Source organism: Mesocricetus auratus, unplaced genomic scaffold, assembly GCF_017639785.1.
Source record: "Mesocricetus auratus isolate SY011 unplaced genomic scaffold, BCM_Maur_2.0 Super-Scaffold_100023, whole genome shotgun sequence".
Classification (NCBI taxonomy): Eukaryota; Metazoa; Chordata; class Mammalia; order Rodentia; family Cricetidae; genus Mesocricetus; species Mesocricetus auratus.
The window spans coordinates 13,532,020-13,554,958 of record NW_024429204.1 but is presented as its reverse complement, the minus strand read 5'-3'; the positions used below and the strand labels follow the sequence as shown (position 1 = coordinate 13,554,958).

Below are 22,939 nucleotides of genomic sequence, written 5' to 3'. Positions count from 1 at the left end.
GCACAATGTCAGTATGCGAAACGGTGTTTTATAATTAGCAAGTAATATGATGTTAATACCTGGATTTCCGGAAGTTTCAATTTGTTCACTCTGGGGACGACTTCTGAGGGAAGCTGATCCCGGCTGTCAGGAAGGCTCTAAAAAGATTACTAAGGCCTAGCTAGGGTTTGGAAGAATTCAGATTTTTTAAACACACTTCCATTTCCCCCAAATAGTTATTTGTTAGGTTCTTAGTTATTTATAGGAAAGTTTCTGTTTGGGTGGAACCCTTTTCCTGGGCAGTGATTTAGAAATGAAACAGATGTGTGAGCTATCTGAGTTTGGAAAGAAAACAGCTGACCGTGGACTGTGCTATGGACCAAATCTCTGCTCTGCGTGCAGCCAAAAAGAAAAGTGGTAGGAAGGTGATCTTGTTAGGGTTCCTTTATTTTCTTCTTCGACTGAAGAGAACTAATACTGCTACAAGTAGATTAAACCAATCCAGGGGAAAAGTGGGTGATTATTTAAAAAAAACCCATGGGTGTGGGGGGCAAATATAAAAAAAAAACTGAATTTGGTTTTGTGAGAACACCAAGTATACTTTGGACCAGTGATACTTTTGAGCATACGGTGCCTACGTCCCTGATACTGATGCAAAAGCTTGTCTAAGGATAAGTAATTTATTCGTCTCCACGCTGAACTGCAAATCACACGGCTTCTCCTCCTGCATGTGTGCAATAATAAAGCCAGGCTTGAAGTCTCCTTTTGCTCTGACATATCTGTGCTGCAGAATTGCTCTTTAAACTTGTTCTTTCTTTAGGTCCTTGTTGACCAAAAGCTGCCTGAGATAAAATGCTTACTACAGAACTTCTTTAATGCAGAGTTCCATAAGAAATATGTGTGTCTATATATACATACATACACACACACACACACACACACACACACACACACGCAATGCATGGTATGAGCCCGTGGCTTGCATATATTCTGATAAAACATTTTCACAGACATCAGCATTATGAACAATTTTAGGAATCATTTGCTGAACTCCACCATTTAAGTCAGTTGCAGAAATGGATGAACAATTCATTAATCTTTTTCAATTAAACGGGCTCTCAGAGCACTTGGCAGTTAGGGATAGATTTATGACACTCTAGATCAAGAAAAAGGAACAGAGGAAAGAACTCAGAGGACAGTGTGGCTTTGATCTATACTTTGGTTTGACATGATGGTTTTATATAAATTGGACGGACTTGACTGCAAATACAAGATAGCCAGTTTGGAAGATGGAGTGTTTTAAGCACCATCTCTGATTTTAATATGTATCTTATAAGCCTAAAATCTATGTTATGTGGAGGAACACTTGTAAGTCCAATTGCACAGATATTCTACGACAATATTCATGTCCATGCAAATGACATGCCAAACAACTAGTCAAGGTAATACGGTTATTTTTGTAAAACCAATGTCAGCAAGATTGTCTTGCATCTCCCTGTAGATAGTGCACCAGGAATAGGTGAAGAAGAGCACCTGTGACTACCACTGTAGAACCACAACTGTCTTTTCCAGGTCTGAGGAGTTTGTGAGGTCCTCCACCATACACCATTCAGTAGTGTACATAGTCCTGCAAACAGAAAGGAGATCATCCTTTTACAGAAAAACCAAAAATAAAAAATGATTCCCCCTCAACCCAAACTAAAAATGATGGAATCCAAGCAACACCAGTAAACAAAACAAACAATCAACAACAAAGAGAAGCAAAAAAAGATAATGGCTAACACTGAGCAGCCTGACTGGATAAGGATGCTAGTTTCCCAATGTTTCATCCTCCACTCTGTGTTTTATCAGGGTTTTCTTTTGCTTACATATTTGAAAATAATGGATATGGCATGATTGGGAAGCCTCGTGTAATTTTTACTGTCTGTATTCATCCTTTGAGGCTCACAAGGAGACCAATAATAGGACAAGAGATTGAGTTCTTTAAAAAGTAATTACAGCCTCTTTCTTTTTAATCTGCTTTATTATGCTTATATTTAAACCTTCTCTGAATGCAGGCCTGCATTAACCACGCCGACTCTGCTGTTTCATTAGGGCTTAATGTGCTGTGCGTTAGGGCGTTTGCATCATCTTTATGGGGGAGCTTTTAGCTCTTAGATCAGGTTATAAAATTAGGAGTCCTGTCAAGTTGCGCTTCCCACGGGAAAGTGTTTACACTATTCCAAGTTGATAAAAGCTCAAGATGCATGGAGAACCTTGCCATATTAGCAGATCTTTTCTGTGGCTAGGACTCCATGAAAGTAGCTACTGGATTCCATGTGGGACCTTCATTTCAGGCTTTAGTAAAACTCTTCATTTACTGGAAAGACCCCTTTCTTAACCTACCAGGGACTTTCTTCTGTTTGAACCAGGAGTGCTGCATTTATGTTCTGTAAATATTTTTATCCCGGTTGTCCGATATGTCATGTTAGAAACAGGAAGAGTAGATTTTAGTGGTAGGAAACTACCCTTTGTTTTTATATTCTCAGCACATTTAACTGGAGGAGCTCCATATATCCTCAACATGTAAGTGTATTCAGTTGAACACGGGAATTGCAGTTTTGATTTAAAATAGTAAAAGAAGAAAACAAAAACAAAACACCTGGGAACATTAATCTCATTGTGGTTTATTTTGACTTGCCTTGAATTTTACTTCCAAATATTTATTTTTTGCTTTGCAGTTTCCTTTGATCTGGAGTATAAGGGAAGTTGTAGATGTTAGTGGGTTCTGTTTCTTTGTTTTTCCAAGCTGGGGACTGTTGCATTTTAGAAAATCTGCTGAATGAGACTTTAATCAACTCAGACTGTCTATGGAGTATAGAATGTTTGGCATATGAATCCAGACTTATTTCAGGGCTGTATCTCTTTAACAAGTAATAAAGTGTGCAAAATAAAACATATGCTCACCCCAAGGCCATAAAGCAAAGCAAAGTTCTGGCGTTTACCAGGTTATTTCCATCAGTGGAGATGGCTGAGCTGGATAATGTAACCCCCCTAGGAGGAGAAGTTTGCCCATTCTAACTAATCCATTTACCTGTGTGGCAGTTAAATCTCCATTTGGCTGTGTTAACACGAGAGTAGTATGATAAATGTCTACCCCTCTTTGATTTTTGGTTTGTTTGTTATCACTTAAAGAATGTGTATCATTTTCTCTCAAGGCAGAATGTTTAGAATAAAAAAAAACCATAATTATCAAAGCATCCCATCAAATTTAGACTCATTCAACTCTTAATAAAAGTTTTATCTCCCAAATGGCCTTCTCCACTAACTATATCAGGCCTGCAGACTAGTGAGTGCTTTGCATTCCTTGGGTCATTGTAACTACAGCAAACTTGCAGCTGCTGAATGTACAGATAAACAGCTTGTACCCCAACTGGAGGGAAGTTTGGAGACAGAAAGCAGTATCATTTCATTTTCTGACTTTCTTTGTTCTGAGAATCATTAGACCAAACACATCTTGGCTTCTTAGTAATCCTATGACTCGAAATCTTAACAAATATACTCTGAGTTTTCAAGCCCTCAAACGTGCTTGATTTTTATTGAGCACCAAATGCAGCATTTATTTATGCTTTGGGTATCTTTAAGTTGATCTGTTCTTCTTTCATCATCTTTCCGTTTACATAACAAATGTTGCGCATAGCTTTTCTTCCCCAGTTTTAGATTTGCATTTAATAATAGCTAACATTTATTAAGGGCTTCTTCTGTGCTAATGTGCCCTGGAATTCTTTACGTGTGTTAATCAACTCATCGTCATAAAAACCCTTGAAGTACACACTACCATTATGTCCATTAGAAGAGAAGAGGAAACAGGTATAGAGGGATTACAGTACCGTGCCCAGGAGCAGAGAGTTGTGTAACTAGGGTTGATAGGGTATAAACCATGATAGGCTGCAGAAGCCTGGCGGTGTAACTACTGTGATACACTGTTTTCTCAAAGGGAAATTGCGCTTACTGCAGATAGAAAAGAGGGGGAGACAAGTCCCATAGCATAGTGAGTGGGCTGTTCGATCCCCAGGCTGAATCATTCCAAATGTGATCTCTTTGAGAATATCTGTTATCTAATCCATGCAGTATGACTCTCCGTTATTGGAATTTACTTGGCTTATAATTGGAATCCCAGAAAAGAAAATTAAATGTGTTGATTTGTCTCCTTTTTAATTACTGTAATTCATTTTCATTGACTCTTTTGCTACAGAAACTAGTACTGACGAAGTAGGTACAGGACAAATTTTGGCTTACTCAATTAAAACTGCAGTGTTATTCCCAAACGAAGGGATGGCGCCTGCATTCCTTTGATTTCTTTCGTAGGCTCCTCACTCACAGGTCTTTATTTGAAGAATTTATGATCTGATTGACGGCATGAGAGTTGTCTTCTTCTCTTCTAGCTGCTGGGCACAATTCCGTTGGGATGTCTGTGAAGACTGATGTTAAGGAGTTACATTCACTCCCCATTATGTTCTCCAAGGCTGGGAATCCTGGCACTGCTTTGGGTTTCTGTCATTATCTTATGCCAAACAGTTGAGCAATTGTTTCACTATTCCTTATTCTTTTAGTGTTGATATTGGTTATGCTTAGTAAATCCAGATAGTTTACATTTTTAGAAATATTAATTAATTCTGTGGTGTGTGTGTCTGTTGTGTGTCTATGTATGGTGAGTATATTAATTTATTCTGTGTTGTGTGTGTGTGTGTGTCTGTGTGGTGTGTATATTAATTTATTCTGTGGTGTGTGTGTATGTGTAGTGTGGTGTGTGCGTTTGTGTCTGTGTGTATGTGTGTGTGTGTGTGGTGTGTATACTAATTTATTCTGTGGTGTGTGTGTGTGTGTGTGTGTGTGTGTGTGTGGTATGGTGGGTGCCTCTGTGTGTGTGTGTGTCTGTGTGTGGTGTAGGGAAGAGGACAACTTTCAGAAGTTAGTTCTCGCTTTCCACCTCAGTCAGGCAGGATTTCTTGCAGCAGCCTCTTGCCTGTGAGCAAGTAATAATGACCACGCCCCTTTGGGCGTGGCTTCAGGTGCAGACTGATCCACCTGGAGGAAAGAGAAGCTTGAGGCTGGGCTCTCTCTTGGATCAGGGATCTGAAGGGTAGTGAAACCCTGTGGCGGTTCTTTACTATTATCCGTGTAGTGGTATATGGTCATGTATGTGTGTGGATCTGTAGACATTCACCTTCCAAGACCATCTCTCCACTTTATACCCTTGAGACAGGGCTTCTCCTTGAACCTGGAGTTAGTCTGCCGGCCTTCAGGTCGGAAATCCCACCTTTATAGGAACAAAACCAGCTGTACTCGGCTTTGCATGAGCGTTCGTGCTCAAGGGACAAACACGTTTACCTACTGAGGGCCATCTCTTCAGCTTGACCTCCAGACTCTTATTGAGATTAGGTTTATGACAACGCCGATCTGTCATTCCAGTTACCTGGTGACCGTAGGAAAGCTTGTTCATAGTTAACACTGAGTAAAATGACAATACAAAATTGAAGTGAATTATTTATCTGTGATCCTCCGTAACTGATTTTAAAGAGATGCACAGTTGCGTTTCTTTTAGGTGTGCCCCTAAGAATATGCTAAACGGTGACCGCCCCTCCCATTTAATTGGCTCTTAGAAATCCAAAGGGGAGAAGGGGTCACCCGATTTATTGTGGTGACCCCAGCAAGAACAGGCTGCAGGAATAAGCCAAGTGGAGAGTGAGAAAATTGCCACATAGCTCGATTAATTACTGATAATTTTGAGCCCTTACTCCCCATCACAAGTGCATCAGTGCAAGCTCTTGTGTTCGGGGATATGCTCTTGGAGCTGTAGACATGCTTATATGTATTAGCACATCAACTCTGGGTATAGTTGCTCTGAACCTAGTCCTTCCCGTATAGATTGCGTCCGGCAATACGAAAGTCCACCATTTTAACAGTGATTTTCATTTGATAGCTTAGCGTTTCATTTCTAAGGTCTTACATTTTGACTATCAGCCCATAACCTCAAGTCCCCTCCAATTAGCTCCCTCCTCCTTTTCTTACCATCAATTATAGTACTTGAAAATGAACCACATCTGAGGGAGAGCTTGTATGTACTTCAAACAGCTCCCTTTTTCTGCTACTTTTAAAATAAGTGCATGTACTAAAGTATCATTTTAAGAATTCGGAGGCTCTAAAATATTTTCCTTTGACATATTCCTTTAGATATTGTTTTATTCATTTTAATGCATATTATTAGGAGGAAACTTTCAAATGAATGCATACAGACCGTGAAAAACAATCTTTTAATGTTTTTCAATTCTCCTGTGTAATTTTTCTGTTTAACATGGCATAATACAGTATAAAGAAAAATCCATGGAAAATACTACGTGGAAGGAATAGATTTTTTTTAATTACAGAGTTTTAAAATTGAGATTGAAACAGACTAACCCCATCACTGTTATCAGGGCAAAATGAGTTAAAATATATTTTTGTTTGTTTTCCTGTGTGTTGTGTGTCTTACTTGGGCTTTTTTGTTTTCATATATGACTTTAATTTGCATTTGGAAGGTTACCTGATCATTTGCTTTTGTATAAAAAACACAGTTAAGTTCTCTTTTGAAGGACAAAACAGTGATAGTGTTGCCATGAATTATTATGGTTCCTTATTTCCAGGTGGTTCAGGGTGTTGGAGAGAATTTCTCGTCTGTACCCAATCACGTTCATTCCTTTAGCCCAAATGCAGGGAGTCCTTACACACTCCAAATATTAGTAACATATTGTAGTCTAGGAAGGATATAAATAGATCATTAGCTTAGTAACAGCAAATGGAACCTCTCACTTACGCTGAGTACTGTTTGAACAAAGTGTGTTGAATTTGTCACTGATGTCATCAACTCCCATCTATTTGATCTCTTCATCGTGTTGGCAGAATGGGTCACTTTATTAGCCTTTCATTCTTGTAGCTATTACTCTGTAGTGCACTGCTGAATGCAGCCCTCCAGGACCACGTGTAGCTCTTTAGACTGAAGTAAATTGACGAAAATCAAGAAAACATTAAAGTCAAATTAAGAACAAGTCATTTCACTACCTTTATTTTAATACCCACACGTGGCTCATGCTCATCATTGGCACAGAGATTAATATGCAAGATTTTTATTGCCTTGGAAAATTCCACTGTGTCTAGAGCTCTCACTTGATGTTTGCAATAGTCCAATCAAATGACAAAATGCACAGCTCTAGTTGGATTCATTGAGAGGGAAACAAGTCCTAGGAGGTTACCAGCCTTGATCACAGAATTTTGAGAACTCCTGGGAGCAGATAAGCACATGCAAATGTAACTGCAGTTCAAGTGTTTTATGCAGCGTATTTCATCTTAAGTATATTTAAGACAAAGAGGTGGTCTCACTCATTCACCTTATATTTGTAATGTATATTCTAGAGCCCAACACAAGCCAAATGCGGAGTAACAGTAAGGAGCTAGAGCAGTACATGTTAGGTCCAAGGTGAAAATGCAGCTGTATGGTTTTAACTTGTAAATATCTATATATAAACTTTCCATGTGAATTCATCATAATATCAAATGCTGGTTAGTCAAGGAAGAAAGACAGGAAACTATGTTATGTTCTTCGTCTCCTTTTTTAGTGTAATCATAACTAGGAATTTTTTTTCAACTTTTGTTGGATTCTAACATCTGAGAAGTTACAGTGATTTTTCTGTACAAGAGCTATTTCCTGACGATATGTTTTAGTAAATTGTTGCTGTAAGTGCTTAACTGTTCTTGCAGTGTATTTGTATATAACTAAGATAGGAGGAGATCAAAACTAACATAAGTACTAAAAATAAAATCAGTGTGGGCAGCAGACATGGATAGTGTAACTTAATAAAGGATTTTTTTCAGAGGTGGCCAAAAAACGAATATCAGATGGGTTTTACTGCAGCTTGTGTAAATGTGCTACTATAAAAAGAACTACATAAATAATGTCTTGAATAGAATACTAAGAAATTATGTTTCCTCTAAAGTCTTATATGTTTTCAATAGTGTATGCCATTGCTATGATTTCCTGATAATAACAAAAAGGCAAATTTGTAATCTATGGAATATCAAAACTAAGGTTTTTTTCTCTGTGACATGAGATTGGTAAGTTTTCTTCGTTATTTGGGTTGTATGTATGTGAAGGAGCTCAACAGTGGTAATGTCTTCTTAGCATAAGTCAGATATTTAGTAGCTGTTAAACACATATTGAATCGGGAGTTGCCAGATCCACGTCTGTAGGCAAAGAAACACTTCTCTTAGACACATTGTCAACACCAAAGTCTGCTAATCTTCAATGAAAATACTTGGCTGATAATTATTCATAAACTTTTATTTTCTCTTGGTTAGAAACAAAACATCAAAAGGGATGCTGCCACTCCTAGAAATAGTTCTATGTGTAGGGAATATGTGTGCTTCTTGTTTAATTCCTTTGGTGTGGCTGTGCACAAGGGACTTAAAGATTGCAAAATCAAAGGTGGTGATGATCCCTGGTAGATTCTCAAGAATCTCACTTGTTTTTGCAGAAGTTTATATTAAGGAACTCAACGTCCCTAAGCAGTATAGTAAGCTAAAACAACAAAAATCATCATCTCTAGATTTTTACACTTTGTATTTATCCTTATTATAAAGCAGTAGTATTTCAGCATTTACCTCTTTGATCCAAGTTTAAATCCCCAAAATGCTTGATAAATGACGTATCGCTTAATGCTTGGTTCTTTGAGAAACTAAGGGTTCCTTTCAATTCTAGTGAATCGGGAAGTCAGTGTACAAGTTTTGCAATGCAACTAGCTTAGTGCAACTTTCGGCTCCTTTTGATCAGTGTAAGGGTGTTGTAGATAGTTTTTCTCAGGATTTAACTTTAGCCATCTTTCAAATTCTTTACTCTCAAGTTTCTGCCTGGTAGAATGCTCCATTATTACCTCCTGTAGCTCAGTGATCTTGTTCTTAATTGAAAACTGTGTGCTTGGGTTTTCTGTATATGTATATATGTATATGATATGTATGTTATTAATCGTGGTGTGTGTGTGTGTGTGTGTGTGTGTGTTTCATCATTTTGGATTAAGAATGTGGAAACAATCAAATTGCTATCCTAATGTAAAGTCAGTATCAAGTTGTTTGTGTGCTAGTGTTGGTTTCGTAATGCTGGACATGTATCTAGAATTTAGTTACCCAAACTGACCAGAGAGCTTAAGTAACTTGATCCAGACCCCTTTAGGAAGCAAACGAAAGTTTCTGGTTTAGTTTTATACAGTAGAGATACAAACATTCTGGAATGCTCTACAGAATATAATTTGCATTTCAAGGCGAGCCTTCAAGTGCTTTTGAGAAGCCTGAGAGTTTTCTCATGGAATGATTTGTATATGAGCAGTGATCACACATGTCATTTTTGAGCAGCTGTTGAAGAAGGTGGAACATGATTTTGCCACTTGTTTATACATGTGGTTGCTGGAAAAATTTAAAAAAAATCACTGATGTTTGAAGGAACAATTCCCCTTTCTTTCCTTCCTCTCTCCCTCCCTCCCTCCCTCCCTCCCTCCCTCCTCCTTCCTTCCTTCCTTCCTTCCTTCCCTCCCTCCCTCCCTCCCTCCCTCCCTCCCTCCTTCCTTCCTTCCTTCTTTTCTCCCTCCCTCCCTCCCTCCCTCCCTCCCTCCCTCCTTCCTTCCATCTTTCTAGCTTTTTTTTTCATGATTTCAGTCAGCAAGTCAGTCTCAAACTGTGAGCTTTGCCTCAGCTGTTCTCTGACTAAGATCCCTGTTCAGGTGTGGCCTGCGAAGGGATCCCTATAAAGCGCCCTAGAAGGTCTGCATGTGACCAATAAAAGTAATCTTTTCCCCTTCTTTCTTTTTCTCTTTTTGAGATAGAGTCTGCTAATTATTAAGCCTAGGGTAGTCTTGAACCCTCCATTGTCCTACCTTTGACTTCTGAATACTAGGATTATAATGTATACTAACATGCCTGGCTTTCTTACTCAATCCTTGCTTAGCAGAGACAGTAGAACTGTAGAGACGTGTGTGTGGGATTGCCTTATTTTAACCTTAACCCTCCTGTGGCCAATTCACTGGAAGAGAGAGAGTTTCTCTTCGCTATTAGATGCAGCCTTAATCAAATAGAACCCTGGCAGGTTTTCCCCATCCTTTGACTGAGAGACATTTAGAAGCCGTTGTATGGCTTGCCTACTTCATTTTATTTTACCTTTCATTGCACATGATTAAGCTTCCGTTAGAAGATCCTTTTAGGACATCTAAAACAGAGCCCTCCTCTTTGCCTGCATCCTCAGTGTTATAGGGACAGAGTCTCACATTGCCTCGGAGAGTCTCTTCAATGAGTGATCTCAGAGCCACCTCCTCTGGTCTTGATAGCAAACCTTAGCTGCTCTAAAGGAGTCACCTTGTTACATGGGTGTTTCTGTAGTCCTGCAGCATAGCCCCATTCTGTGGGAAAGAGATTTCTTAAAATACATAGTATTTAGTTCTTTGAATCGGCTCTAGTACTTTTATTCTATGACTTCATCCTTTGTCCTAAAATGAAGCATTCGATGAGACCCTGTCGAGAAATGAAGACCCCCCCCCCCACTTACTATAGCTCAAGCCATTTCCTAAGAGGCTGGAAAAGTGCTGTCATTTTATACAAATGTTGAGTCCTTGACAATTTTCCTCCCTTACAGAGAACTGACTGAATTTATGGCACATCTAAAGTAACTTTCATCTCTCCCACACTCCAGGTCACTTCAGGTGGAACATTCATTGGCATTGGGCGGAAAACTCCGGATTGCCAAGGCAACACCAAGTATTTCCGCTGCAAATTCTGCAATTTCACTTACATGGGCAACTCATCAACGGAACTAGAGCAGCATTTTCTTCAGACTCACCCGAATAAGATCAAAGTTTCCCTCCCGTCCTCCGACGGTGCAAAACCTTCCGAGAAAAACTCCAACAAATCCGTCCCTGCCCTTCGAGCCAGTGACTCCGGGGACCTAGGAAAGTGGCAGGACAAGATAACAGTCAAAGCAGGAGACGACACCCCGGTCGGCTACTCAGTGCCCATCAAGCCCCTCGATTCCTCGAGACAAAATGGTACCGAGGCCACCAGTTACTACTGGTGCAAATTCTGTAGTTTCAGCTGTGAGTCACCCAGCTCGCTGAAGTTGCTTGAACATTATGGCAAACAACATGGAGCGGTGCAGTCAGGGGCTCTTAATCCAGAGTTGAATGACAAACTTCCCAGGGGCTCTGTTATTAATCAGAATGATCTGGCCAAGAGCGGAGAAGGAGAGCCGTTGACCAAGCCAGAAAAGGGCATGAGTGGGACTAAAAAGAAGGACTTCCCCAGCAAGGGAGCGGAGGACAACATGGTGACAAGCTACAACTGTCAGTTCTGTGACTTTAGATATTCCAAAAGCCATGGCCCCGATGTGATTGTCGTGGGCCCACTTCTCCGTCACTATCAACAGCTCCATAACATCCATAAGTGTACCATTAAGCACTGTCCATTCTGTCCCAGGGGCCTCTGCAGCCCAGAGAAGCACCTCGGAGAAATTACTTATCCGTTTGCTTGTAGAAAAAGTAATTGCTCCCACTGTGCCCTCTTGCTGTTGCACTTGTCTCCTGGGGTGGCCGGAAGCTCCAGAGTCAAACACCAGTGCCACCAGTGTCCCTTCTCTACCCCCGACGTAGATGTACTCCTCTTTCACTATGAGACCGCGCACGAGTCCCAAGCATCGGATGTCAAACAAGAGGCCAACCATCTGCTAGGATCTGAAGGGCAGCCCGCTGTCAAGGAAAGCAAAGAACATTCATGCACCAAATGCGATTTTATCACCCAGGTGGAAGAAGAGATTTCTAGACACTACAGGTAAGTTTTCCGGGTCCCTAGATAACCAGGAGAATCAGCGAACCCAGAGGGGTGGTGCAGGAATGGGGGCGGAGCCGGGGGGGGCGGCATCTGATGTGATGTGGCTGAACATACAAGACAGTTGCAAAGAGGTTCTTCTCTGGAGTTGAAGATGACACGTTTATTAATGTGATGACTTCTGATTTTAATTTAGTCGTGTGTCCTCCTGTTTGCTAAGTGTCTCATACCACCAATTCTCATTGAAATGGGTGATGTGTTTACTAATTTCAGTAGTATGACTCTGCCTCCCATAATTATTGAAGGAACAGCTTCCAAGTGAGAGGTTCTGTTAGGATATACTTTATTCTCAGTTTGAGATTGTCTTCTCACTTTTCCTACTTGAACCATATTCTCCGCTGGCATACAAACAGTAATGTTGAGGTGAGATTTTTGTAAGGCGCATGACTTTTGACTGTGCTGTCACTCCTTGTGGGCAGATAAAACTGGTTATTTCAAATTCATTGACATTTACAACACATACACATCCCTTCTACTTATTTGATTTTCTTTATAAATCTCAATCTCCCATTTACTGTTCCTACTTTCCAAAGTTGGGTTTGCATTAAACCCTCATTTAATGTATGCATTCACTTCTGAATGACATGCCTGTACGTTGTACCAGGCATTGTCCGTACAGGAGTAACTAAGCTAGGCACCATCTGTGGCCATAGGAACGGACACTTTAGTGGAAAGTGCCATAACAGCAGAGGAACAGAGGGCTATACTTGAAATGAACATGGTAAGAGCACAGCTTGAAAATGGTGGGTCAGGAAATGCCTTCCCAAGGAAGACAAGCTTAAGGTGAGACTTGGTTATGAGCTGGAAGGATACTCAAGCCACCAAGACTGAAGGTGTGTGGAGCTGAGCATGTATTGGGTGTTTTGTTGTCATTCTGCCTCTAAGTAAAAACTTTATTTACTTTCTCCCTATTATCATTTACATGGTCACACTGTAGCCCACGCTGGAGTATAATAACTCATTGTATAGAACAGGTTGATGTCAAACTACTAGCAATGCTCCTGCCTCAGTACTTCCCACATGTTGAGGTGGGTGGACAGTAAGCCATTGTATTCACCTTTTCCTTACTATTTGAAGTGTTTTTCTTTTTCTTTATAAATTTTATTTAAATTAGAAACAGTCTTATTTTACATATCAATCCCAGTTCCCTCTCCCTCCCATCCTCCCATGCCTCCCACTAACCCCCCCATCCCATCCCCCATCCACTCTTCAGGGAGAGTGAGGCTTGAAGTGTTTTTCTATACATAGGTTTAATACCCTAGATTAAAAAAAACCAACTAGTTATTTTGGTTTGTTTGTTTGTTTGTTTATATCCCAGACTTTACAAATGCCTTACATTCTTTTGGTAGTTTCTATGTTAGTGGCATAGCATTCATGACTTCTCAGTCATCAGTAATGAAGCAGTTCATGTCCAACAGTAGGTTAATAATGTTAGATGCTAACTTGAAGGACACCCTAATGTTCCCAGTGAATCGGAATGTTCAGAAAACACTTATTGGAGATTTACACTGTTGAATTTATAAGGTCAGCCCTAGGAAAGACACAGCCCTTCGATCCAATATGTGTTCACACTTGCAATGAGTATTTCTGTCTCTTCCAATGTTAGCTGCATGCTAATTTGTTTCTGGGCTAGCAGGCTCCAGATTTCCTTGGATGGACTCTTACTAGCATGGTGCGTAAGTATGGGTGAATTTCTGCATATTTCGCACATAGACTTGGGAAGTGGTATGAAAATTAGGTAATCCAGTAGTTTACAAAAGGGGTGTCTGTTTTGAAGAAATCCTCATTACTTTAATTATGAAGAAAATGGAATAAGTACACAAATATACATATGTGTGTGCATATGTATGCACACACACAGGCATTCACACACACACACACACACACACACACACACACACACACACACACACACACAGAAAAACAGAGCTGACTGGTAATCTAACAAACAGATGGTTTGGGCAAACACATTTTCTCAAGGTTGTAAGCCATTACTTAAAGCTTTGTCTGGAAAATAAAATACATCCAGCATTCTTTAGATAAAGAAAACAATCTCTGGAGAATTGAAGAATTTCAATAAAAGAGATTTCCTAATAATGTCAGAATTTATTTAGTTCTTAGTAATTAATGTTACTGCTACCAGGAAGAGACTTTTCTCTCCTTGCCCTGTACTGTATCTGTGTAGTTTAATGCATGAGCATACATGAACATGCATGGATCTTGGCAAATGTCCTTGTGCAAATAGAAATCTCAGCAACATTTGCCTTCACAAAAATTTTCAATATACTGACAGCTTCAAGGTGAGTTACATTTTAATCTTTTATTACATAAGTTTAGACCATTTTCACGAACTAAGGGTATATGCCAAAGGAGTTGTATGTTGGCTTTGAATCCAAGTCAAGCTCCCAGCATTTTATTAGTTAAGAAATTAAATAGAAGGTGTCCCTAGACAATTGAGAACTTTAATAATCCTTGTTTTTAAATCCTGCCAGTATTTCCATGATCTAAGGACACTTTTGATTTTATGTTATTCATCTACTATCCATGAGTTTTTATAGAATTATTTGAAATTTAGAGCCCTATTATTTCTGATCCATAATTCATGACTCAGAAGTATAAGGAAATGTCACTAAATGTTGGTCAAATTTGAAGCCGCAGGGATGTAAAATGAAACAGCCACATGCAGGTGCTTCAAACTCAATCCACTATGAAAGTATTTACTTCAAATGCCACGTTTTGAAAATAGAGTAAGCGGTCACTTTGCCTTGTCTCAATTAAATCTTTCTAGATGACTCTATATTTATTTACATTAGCCCTGTTAGAATTTCCACTGCTATTTGATGTTTTTGCTATGGGACATTCTGGGCTTCGAGTGCTTCTTGTACAACAGTGAGACTGTAACAAAATCAGCACAATCCTCTAATTGTACAATATGTGAGAAATAATTTACATCTAACACGGAGTTGTTGTGGCACTCAGGGAAATCTCAGTGTGGACTCCGTGTATACACACTTTCTCTAAGAGCCTGGCTGTTCTGAGTGGAGCTGAAATATTACCTGCTCAGCAAAAGAAAGGGGTTAGTTAGCACCCTCTCTCAGTGTTTGTACGTATTTATGATGTCCCCTAACTGACGTGTGCTGTCATTGCTTTACATGCATGAGTCTGCTTTCCATGCTTCATGTATTTATTAATGTATTACTCCATAGACATCGCAGGCATTTTCTACTGGTTGTCATTTTTATCAAAATGTCCAGTGTTAACATTTATATTTCAAACCTCAGTAGGGCAAAAATCATCTTACAACACAACTGTAAGCAACCATACTAGTTAAAACCTACTTTTAATGCATTCCCAGACTTCCCCAAATTAAGGGGGATTTCCAAGGCTTAGTCTTTACTCTACTAAGGGTGAGCTAAACCATAGTGAGGGAGAAGTGAGAAGGAAATGTGGTGTGTGAGGCTGCACAGAGTCCAAATGCCCGTATGTCTGCTGGTTTTGGCTAAGACTAAGGTCATCTGCAGGGACAGGCTAAATTCATGGGCTCCACTTCAGTGTTGATGAAATTATGCCCACATTCAGTGCTCCACTGATTATTTTTTTAATCTGAAATAAACATAAGTTTGCCTATAGAAACTTACCCGATTTTTGCTTACCAAGGAACCATAGGCCGAGATAAGTTGTGTGTGCTCACTGTTACAAAGTTTGCTGTGTAGACAGAGAGCAGATACGGCGTACTTGAGAAAAGCGGAAAGCAGAAATAGATTCAGATACATAGGAACTTTAGATACAGGAATTTTCAGTTATGACATCATAATTGTTATATGAAATTACTGTTTAAAATTATCATGCATTGTGAAACTATAAATTACTGAGGGGAGCCAATGAACAAATACCATTCCTAATTAAAAAAACATAACCAGTAAAAATTAAAGAAAACAAATGGGATAATTGACAGATTATGTAATGATGGAGAGTCAGTGATTTTTATCACAGTGAGATATTGGAACAATATTTTTTGAATAAGCATTTAGTTATTTAATTGATTTAATTATTTAATGTGTATGGGTGTTTGTCTGCATGTTTGTCTGCACAACATGTGTTTTCTAGATGAGTTTAGATGCCAGAAGATGTTGGATTTCCTGGGTCTGGAGTTACAGACAGGTATGAGACCCCATGTGGATGCTAGGAACTGGATTTGGGTCCTCTAAAACAGTACCCAGTGTGGGTTAACTGCTGAGCCATCTCTCTAGACTCATAGAGAAAGTTTTGAACATAAAGCAAGGCAGCAGAGCGTATGAAACCAGACAGTAAAACGTGAAAATACAATGAGATCTTTACAGATTCACAACTAGTCAGAATCTTAGAGGGAAAGAATAAAGAGAATGGTGTAGATGGTATGCAGTCAATATTTAAGGAGAAAATAGAAATCGTTTTCTAGGATTCAGCAATGAAAGATGTTCATACATAGACACAAAAAGCATAGCACACACTAAGCCAAAACATTATATGCAAATAAACTTTGCCATAAATGTATCATTGCAAAAGTAAAAAGTCAAGAACCCCAAGAGCAACCATTGAGAAGCAATAGATGAAGCACTTAGAAAGGAAAAGTTGTTTGATATGCTCTCATTAGCAAAGTTGGAACCGAAGCAGGGTGAGTATTGCGGAATGAAATCAACCTAGTATTGCTTACCCACCCAGTCAGCCTTCTAGGGATAAAAGCAAACGCACCTTCAGATAAGACAGGTACCTGTGGTTACCTGTCCATTGTGGTATTATGAGTACAGTTAAGGATGCTCTCTGTGCCTTTCTTTTTGAAATAATTAGCACTGGATGCAGAAGATGGTCAGATCAATGTGGCTACAGCTTGGAATTCATCTTTAAAAAGAGCCAATTGAGACAACATGGCCGATGTGTTCTATTAATACTGAAGAATAGGTATTTATGTTAAGCAGTTAATCATCAGGGATGTAGGAATGGCAAGTCTACTGAACATCAGTTCAGCTTTAAAGCAGTAAAGCCAAGGTGGTTATAACAAGATCTGTGTAGATTTTATATTTTTAAAATAGTGCCTAGTAAATAGTGCCAGGAAAACTCAAAATGTAGACATCACGTTTCACCCTAAAAACTGCCCTATCGAAAAAGAGCATTATAGACCTTAGTGAAAAAAATACCTTTATTTGTAAACACGGATTATGCAAATGTAGAGAAAGTTCCTGAAAGTATACAACGTAGTTATCTAAGTCAGGGCATCCTGCTCATTGGGAGTGTGCATGCTGTGTTACATTCCTTGGGATGTCCACATTTGAGGGTTTAATCTTGAACTTTGCAAAACAAATAAGGAAAAAACAAAATACAAAAACACAGTAGCTATCTAGTCTTGGAACAAGGCAAGTTTCAGGCTGGATTTTCAGTTTATATTAAACTTTATGTTGTTTCTTATTCAGTGTTTGCTTTCTATTTTATTGGAAGACTTGTTTCTGTTTTGACTACTTATTAGGACATAAGTAGTCATTTCTTTCAAAATGAGTCATGAACTGGAATTTTTTAGACATGACATTGTGTTTTTTTTCTAAAACTAAAAAGAAGATGTTTAACCTATTTGAAGATGAAGTGCCCTCGCCATTGAAGATAGTTACTACAAATTAAATATTAATTAGACTCTCAACTTAAGAAATGGATTAATATTTTGCAGGCTGTTTCTCCCCAGTAAGTCCAAATACTGCTTACTTCTAAAGTATTATGGCACATTCCTCTAAGTCCAAAACCTGGTAGGTGAAGACAGTATGATCAGGAGTTTAAAGGCTATCTCAGCTTATCTTACAATGTGAATTTGTGCTCAACTTGAGTTCCATGAGACCCTATCTCATAGAGAATACAGCAAAGTAATATTGAGTTGATTATTCATCTATTTTCTGCCTTTTTCTCTGGCTTTCATAAAATCGCACATCATGTCTTTCTCTCCATCATTCTAAACTGTCAGTATTACCACTTACTACATGTTATAAATTATTATATCAACCATGTAGATACTGAAAACTGACCAATAGGCATCAGTGCTACTGAGCTATGTTTAAATTCAACAGGCAATAAAATCTCTTTTAATCACCTCACTGCACCCTTTTCACAATTTATCAGGAACCACTCAATTTTGTAAAGCTTTACTGACTACCATTTAAGACTTTTTTGCTTTCTTCTGATTTACTCACCGAAGAAGAAAAACTATAGTTAAATTCTCCAGAGTGCATATTATTCAGCAAGGAGAGCCTCCCAGGAGATGTTTAACATCAGTCGCTAGACAGCAAATGTGAGGGAGAAAAGCAAAGCAAGATTGTCATTTTTTATTGTGTGTGTGTGTGTGTGTGTGTGTGTGTGTGTGTGTGTACCAAGACTGGCTTACTGTACAAACACCAATACCAACCATCTTACTTGTGTTATTATTATTGTGTTAAGAAACCACAGCCAAAGCAACTTATAGAAGAAAAAGTTTACGGAGGGCTTCCAGTTTCACAGGGTTAGAATCCAAGACCATCACGGCAGGGAGCTTGTCAGCAGGCAGGAAGCCTTGATGTTAAATGCAGAATCTGAGTTTACATTGTGATCCAGATGCAAGAGGCAGAGAGAGGGAAACGCGAAGGATGTCTCTTTTGACACCTCAAAGTCCACCACCAGTGATACACTTCCTTCAACAAGGACACACCTCCTAATCATTCCCAAAGTGCTCTACCAAGGAGGGACTAAGTTATTCACGGAGGTCATTTCATTCAAGTCACCACGCCATCAGAGTTTTATCAGATAAAGAGCATCTTTTAGCTGATTTGTTTTTCTGGAAACAATCCTGATTCTGTTATGAATGATGAAAACATAAAAATCTCTAAAAATGAATGAATGGATGGGTGAATGATTGAATGCTACTTTTAGGATAAAAGCTAACTTCAAGTTGCAATGTCATAAGGATCCAAGATAAATATTTTTGTAGAGCATGTGAAAATCCTATTAAATAGGATAAACTGTTAATCCTTTTTCTTCTGGAAGAAATTCTAAGTCACTAACTTCAAGTACAAGTTGTTCTTCTATAGACATAGTTGCTGCTTAATTGGAGAGAAATGACAAGTTAGATGTTCATTCAAATTCTCTCTTTATTCATCTCTAGATTGCTAGTGCAAAAGTCATATTGAGTCTTCATGGAAGGTTCCAAACATTGCATACACTAAATTTTCCTATCTGACAGCCTTCTCTCATAGAAGGACACCTATGGACGTACAATCCTGTTTCCTTTGGTAGTGTGAGGAGAATGTTTTCTCTTCACTTGATTGAAATATATATAATTTAAATAAAATAAAAAATGCATTCTACATGTATAGTGTATTTTAAATTATATTGAATTAATATAAGATCTAATTAAGCAATGAAGTTTTTGTTCAGACTACCTCTCAGATTGTACCTTGTTCATATTTCTTAATCTCTTTCTGCTGCTTCTTGACTTCTGTCAGCATCATGATCATCCCCAGCCATAGCTCTTTCAACATTTCTTGTTTTCTGTTTTAATATGTTCTCTGAAGGGAGTGAGGAGAGTGTATGTTGTTCATCATGAGAAGTTCATCAATGTCTCCAAATGATGTGCATGTTGGAGTTTGAAAAGTACCATTCTGTCTTAGTAATGGGTATTTTGTGATGTTCACATCACTCATGACTTTGGAAAGGAATATCATCTTTTTAATTAGTTCTCTGTCATTCATTTAGGGTTGATTCAAGGAGGGACCAGTTAGTTCTTAAGATAATTTTGAAGCTAAACTTACTGCTTCACTATCCATCTTTACTCTCTCCTTATGAATTGTAGCCAGAGTGAGTCTTAAGATTCTGAAGGAGAGTAAGGGCTTTACCAGTGTTTCATTAAAGTTAAAAGGACAAGGGATACATTATGAGTTTGTTAAGTCATCTAGAATACATCTGGTAACATGGTATTTAGCTAAATACTGGTCCCTGCTTTGGCACTCAAAACAGGTAGGTTCTTAAGTCATGTCTGGACATAGTGTTTCTGTAAGATGAGGAAGCCTTGGAACAGTCTTGCATGCCGTGTTGTGTAAATGGTTATTGTCTTCATTCGCTTTTCTATTGCAAGACCTTTTGCTTCCTCCCCTCCATTGTTTCATTTTTCCTTTTGTTTTTGGTCAGTAATTTCATGCATTTAAAAATATTGGAAACATTTAGGCTGCAGCATATTGTCAAGCATAGTGCTGATCTGGAAGTCAGAAGTTTTGTGACACCAACTTTGTGTAGACTAAATGGACAAGGCATCATTTCTCTATCTTGTTGTCCATAAATGGATCCTGGACTTGGGAGCCTTAGTGTTTTGGCATTTCTTCATCAGACATCTAATTCAGAAACTGTTGTAGCCCCTCCCCTGTAATTCAACCATATATTTGTCATGTACCTCCCTGCCTAGTGGCTTAGTACCTCCTTAGGCCGTTCTTATGAAAATAACCAATACATTCAGTAACCCTTTCCAATAGACTGGTCATACTGTTTTCTTGCTTGTTATTCCTCTCTTGTCTGCAGCAGCCTCTTCCACATCTCAGATTTGCTAGAAGGTGCTCTTTTCCTTTTGTGTTTACTAGTTTTATGTCAGCTTGACCCAAGCTGTAGTCAACTGAGAGGAAGGAACCGTGACTGAAAACAAGGTTGCAGACAAACCTATAGGGTGTTTTCTTAAATTCTGATTGATGTGGGAGGACCCAGCCATGGTGGATGTTGGCACCCCTTAGCTGTGGTCCTGGGTTCTATAAGAAAGCAGGCTGAGCAAGCCACGAGGAGAAAACCAGTAAGCAGCACTTCTCCATGACCTCTGCATCAGCTCCTGCCTCGGGATTCCTGCCCTGTTTAAAAGTTCCTGTCCTGACCTCCTTTGATGATGAATAGTGACATTGAAATGTAAGCTGAATAAATCTCTCCTCCCTACACTTGTTTGGTTCTGGTGTATCATCATAATAATAGTAAACCTCAATAGGGCATTTTGCTTCTTTCCTCCCAAAAGGATAGATCCTTCTTGTCCTTTAGATTTGAAGACTTCCCTCAGAGAGTTGCTTGACTTCTGTTAGCAACCTCTTGTATGTCTTAAAGCTCTCTTTCTTGTCGTTATTTCCATACATCGTTCTTTGTACCTACATGTTTAGAGATAGCTGAATCTTGTCATCCTCTCTACCCTGAAAGTGCCAAGAAGGCAAGGACTGTGAGTTCTTATTTTTACCATTATGTAGCCAGCCACTGGCAAAATGACAGAATGATGCTTATCTCTAGTTGGAGTAACTTCAAGTGATAGCTCATAGAACTTGCTGTGTTAGCCTTTTGGTAACACGGGGGTAAGTACAAAGTACTTCCTCTGATATGTAGAGTTAAGGAAGGCTTTTAATCAGAGGAAGAATGCCTCATGCAGAAGTGTGTGTGTTTCTGGTACGCTTTTTACAATTAAATACCTGTGTTCTTTTTAATCAAACATTTGTCCTCATAGAGCAGTTACGTGTTTTCTTTAACAATGGAGATGCTATAACATATGGCAATAAAATCTCTTTGCTTTATGACTTGTAAAAAGAAACTACACACGTGAACACACACGCAGACTCCTTTAGCAAATTTATATGTATAGCCTCTGCCATGCTTCTTGACCCCTAGCAAACATTCAGTTTGCTTAGTCTCTGTATTTACTCAGAGATTATGCAATTCATTTTTTTAAGATACATCTTATCTTCTAGATTACATAGATCAGGTAGCCTTATTTCATTGACCAAGTTGATTTAAACATAGGCTATAAAGGAATATTGTAATCATAGGCTATTTCAGTATGTGGGAAAGGTAGGAAAAGAAATAGCCGTAAAAATGTTAATGTATTAATAGTGAAAAAATGCCTCAGTTCAGCTCAGAGAAACAAAAGCGGAAAGATCATTGGTGAAACAAGTTGCTAAAAAAACATCAATATCTTACTAACACAGAATGGATGATTATCCACCAAGATAAAAATGGACGGAGCGGGTGATAATGAAACTAAATAATCACTTCTAATGGTAATCAGCTGTCCCCCATGTGCGTGTGTGCGTGCGTGCGTGTGTGTGTCTGTCTGTTTGCGTGCCTGTGCGTCTTCATGTCTGTTAGTGCTGAAGAAAACGTCTTATTTTATATGGAAATCAAAATGCCTGTTAATTAAATTTCAGTTTCTGGGTGTTGAGACTATTGTTACTTCTTTCAACCTGCTACGTTGCGTGAGAGAAGTCAGGTGCACGAGGACTGTTTTAGCCCGGCGCATTCCCTTCAGAATTCTGGCTTCCCATTGACTCTCTTCTTCCTTCCAGGAGAGCACACAGCTGCTACAAATGTCGCCAGTGCAGCTTCACAGCTGCCGACACTCAGTCCCTACTGGAGCACTTCAACACGGTTCACTGCCAGGAACAGGAAATCACTACTGCTAACGGCGAAGAGGATAGCCATGCCATACCCACCATCAAGGAGGAGCCCAAGATTGACCTCAAGGTCTACAGTCTGCTAAACCCAGACTCTAAAATGGGAGGAGAGACAGTCCCCGAGAGCGTAGTCAAGAGGGAGAAACTTGATGACAAGGAGGGGCTGAAAGAGAAAGTCTGGGCTGAGAGTTCCGGTGATGACCTCCGTGGCGTGGCTTGGAGAGGGGCTGACATCCTGCGGGGCAGCCCGTCCTACACTCAAGCAAGCCTAGGGCTCTTGACGCCCGTGTCCGGCTCCCAAGAGCAGGCAAAGACACTGAGGGACAGCCCCAACGTCGAAGCTGCCCACCTGGCACGACCAATGTACGGCTTGGCTGTCGATACCAAGGGCTTCCTGCAAGGGGCGCCTCCTGGTGGCGAGAAGTCGGCGTCCCTCACACAGCAGTACCCTGCTTCTGGAGAGACCAAGACCAAGGACGAATCCCAGTCGCTGTTACGGGTAGGATGGTTTACTTGTTCACATAATTTATATCTTTCGAAGGGAACACACAACGTCTGCATTTAGTTTAAGGTGTTGT

The 22,939-nt window shown here is 39.4% G+C and overlaps 1 protein-coding gene across 8 annotated transcripts in view; it reads left to right on the top strand.

Annotated features, from left to right (window-relative positions):
* The window catches only part of Trps1 (transcriptional repressor GATA binding 1), a 226,473-nt gene that overhangs the window by 47,116 nt on the left and 156,418 nt on the right, over window positions 1-22,939 (top strand). For all 8 annotated transcript variants that reach the window (XM_040730620.1, XM_040730621.1, XM_040730623.1 and 5 more), the window contains 2 exons: window positions 10,724-11,853; window positions 22,254-22,860. In XM_040730620.1, coding sequence (XP_040586554.1) covers window positions 10,724-11,853; window positions 22,254-22,860 — 1,737 coding nt within the window. The remainder of the gene's footprint in view (window positions 1-10,723; window positions 11,854-22,253; window positions 22,861-22,939) is intronic.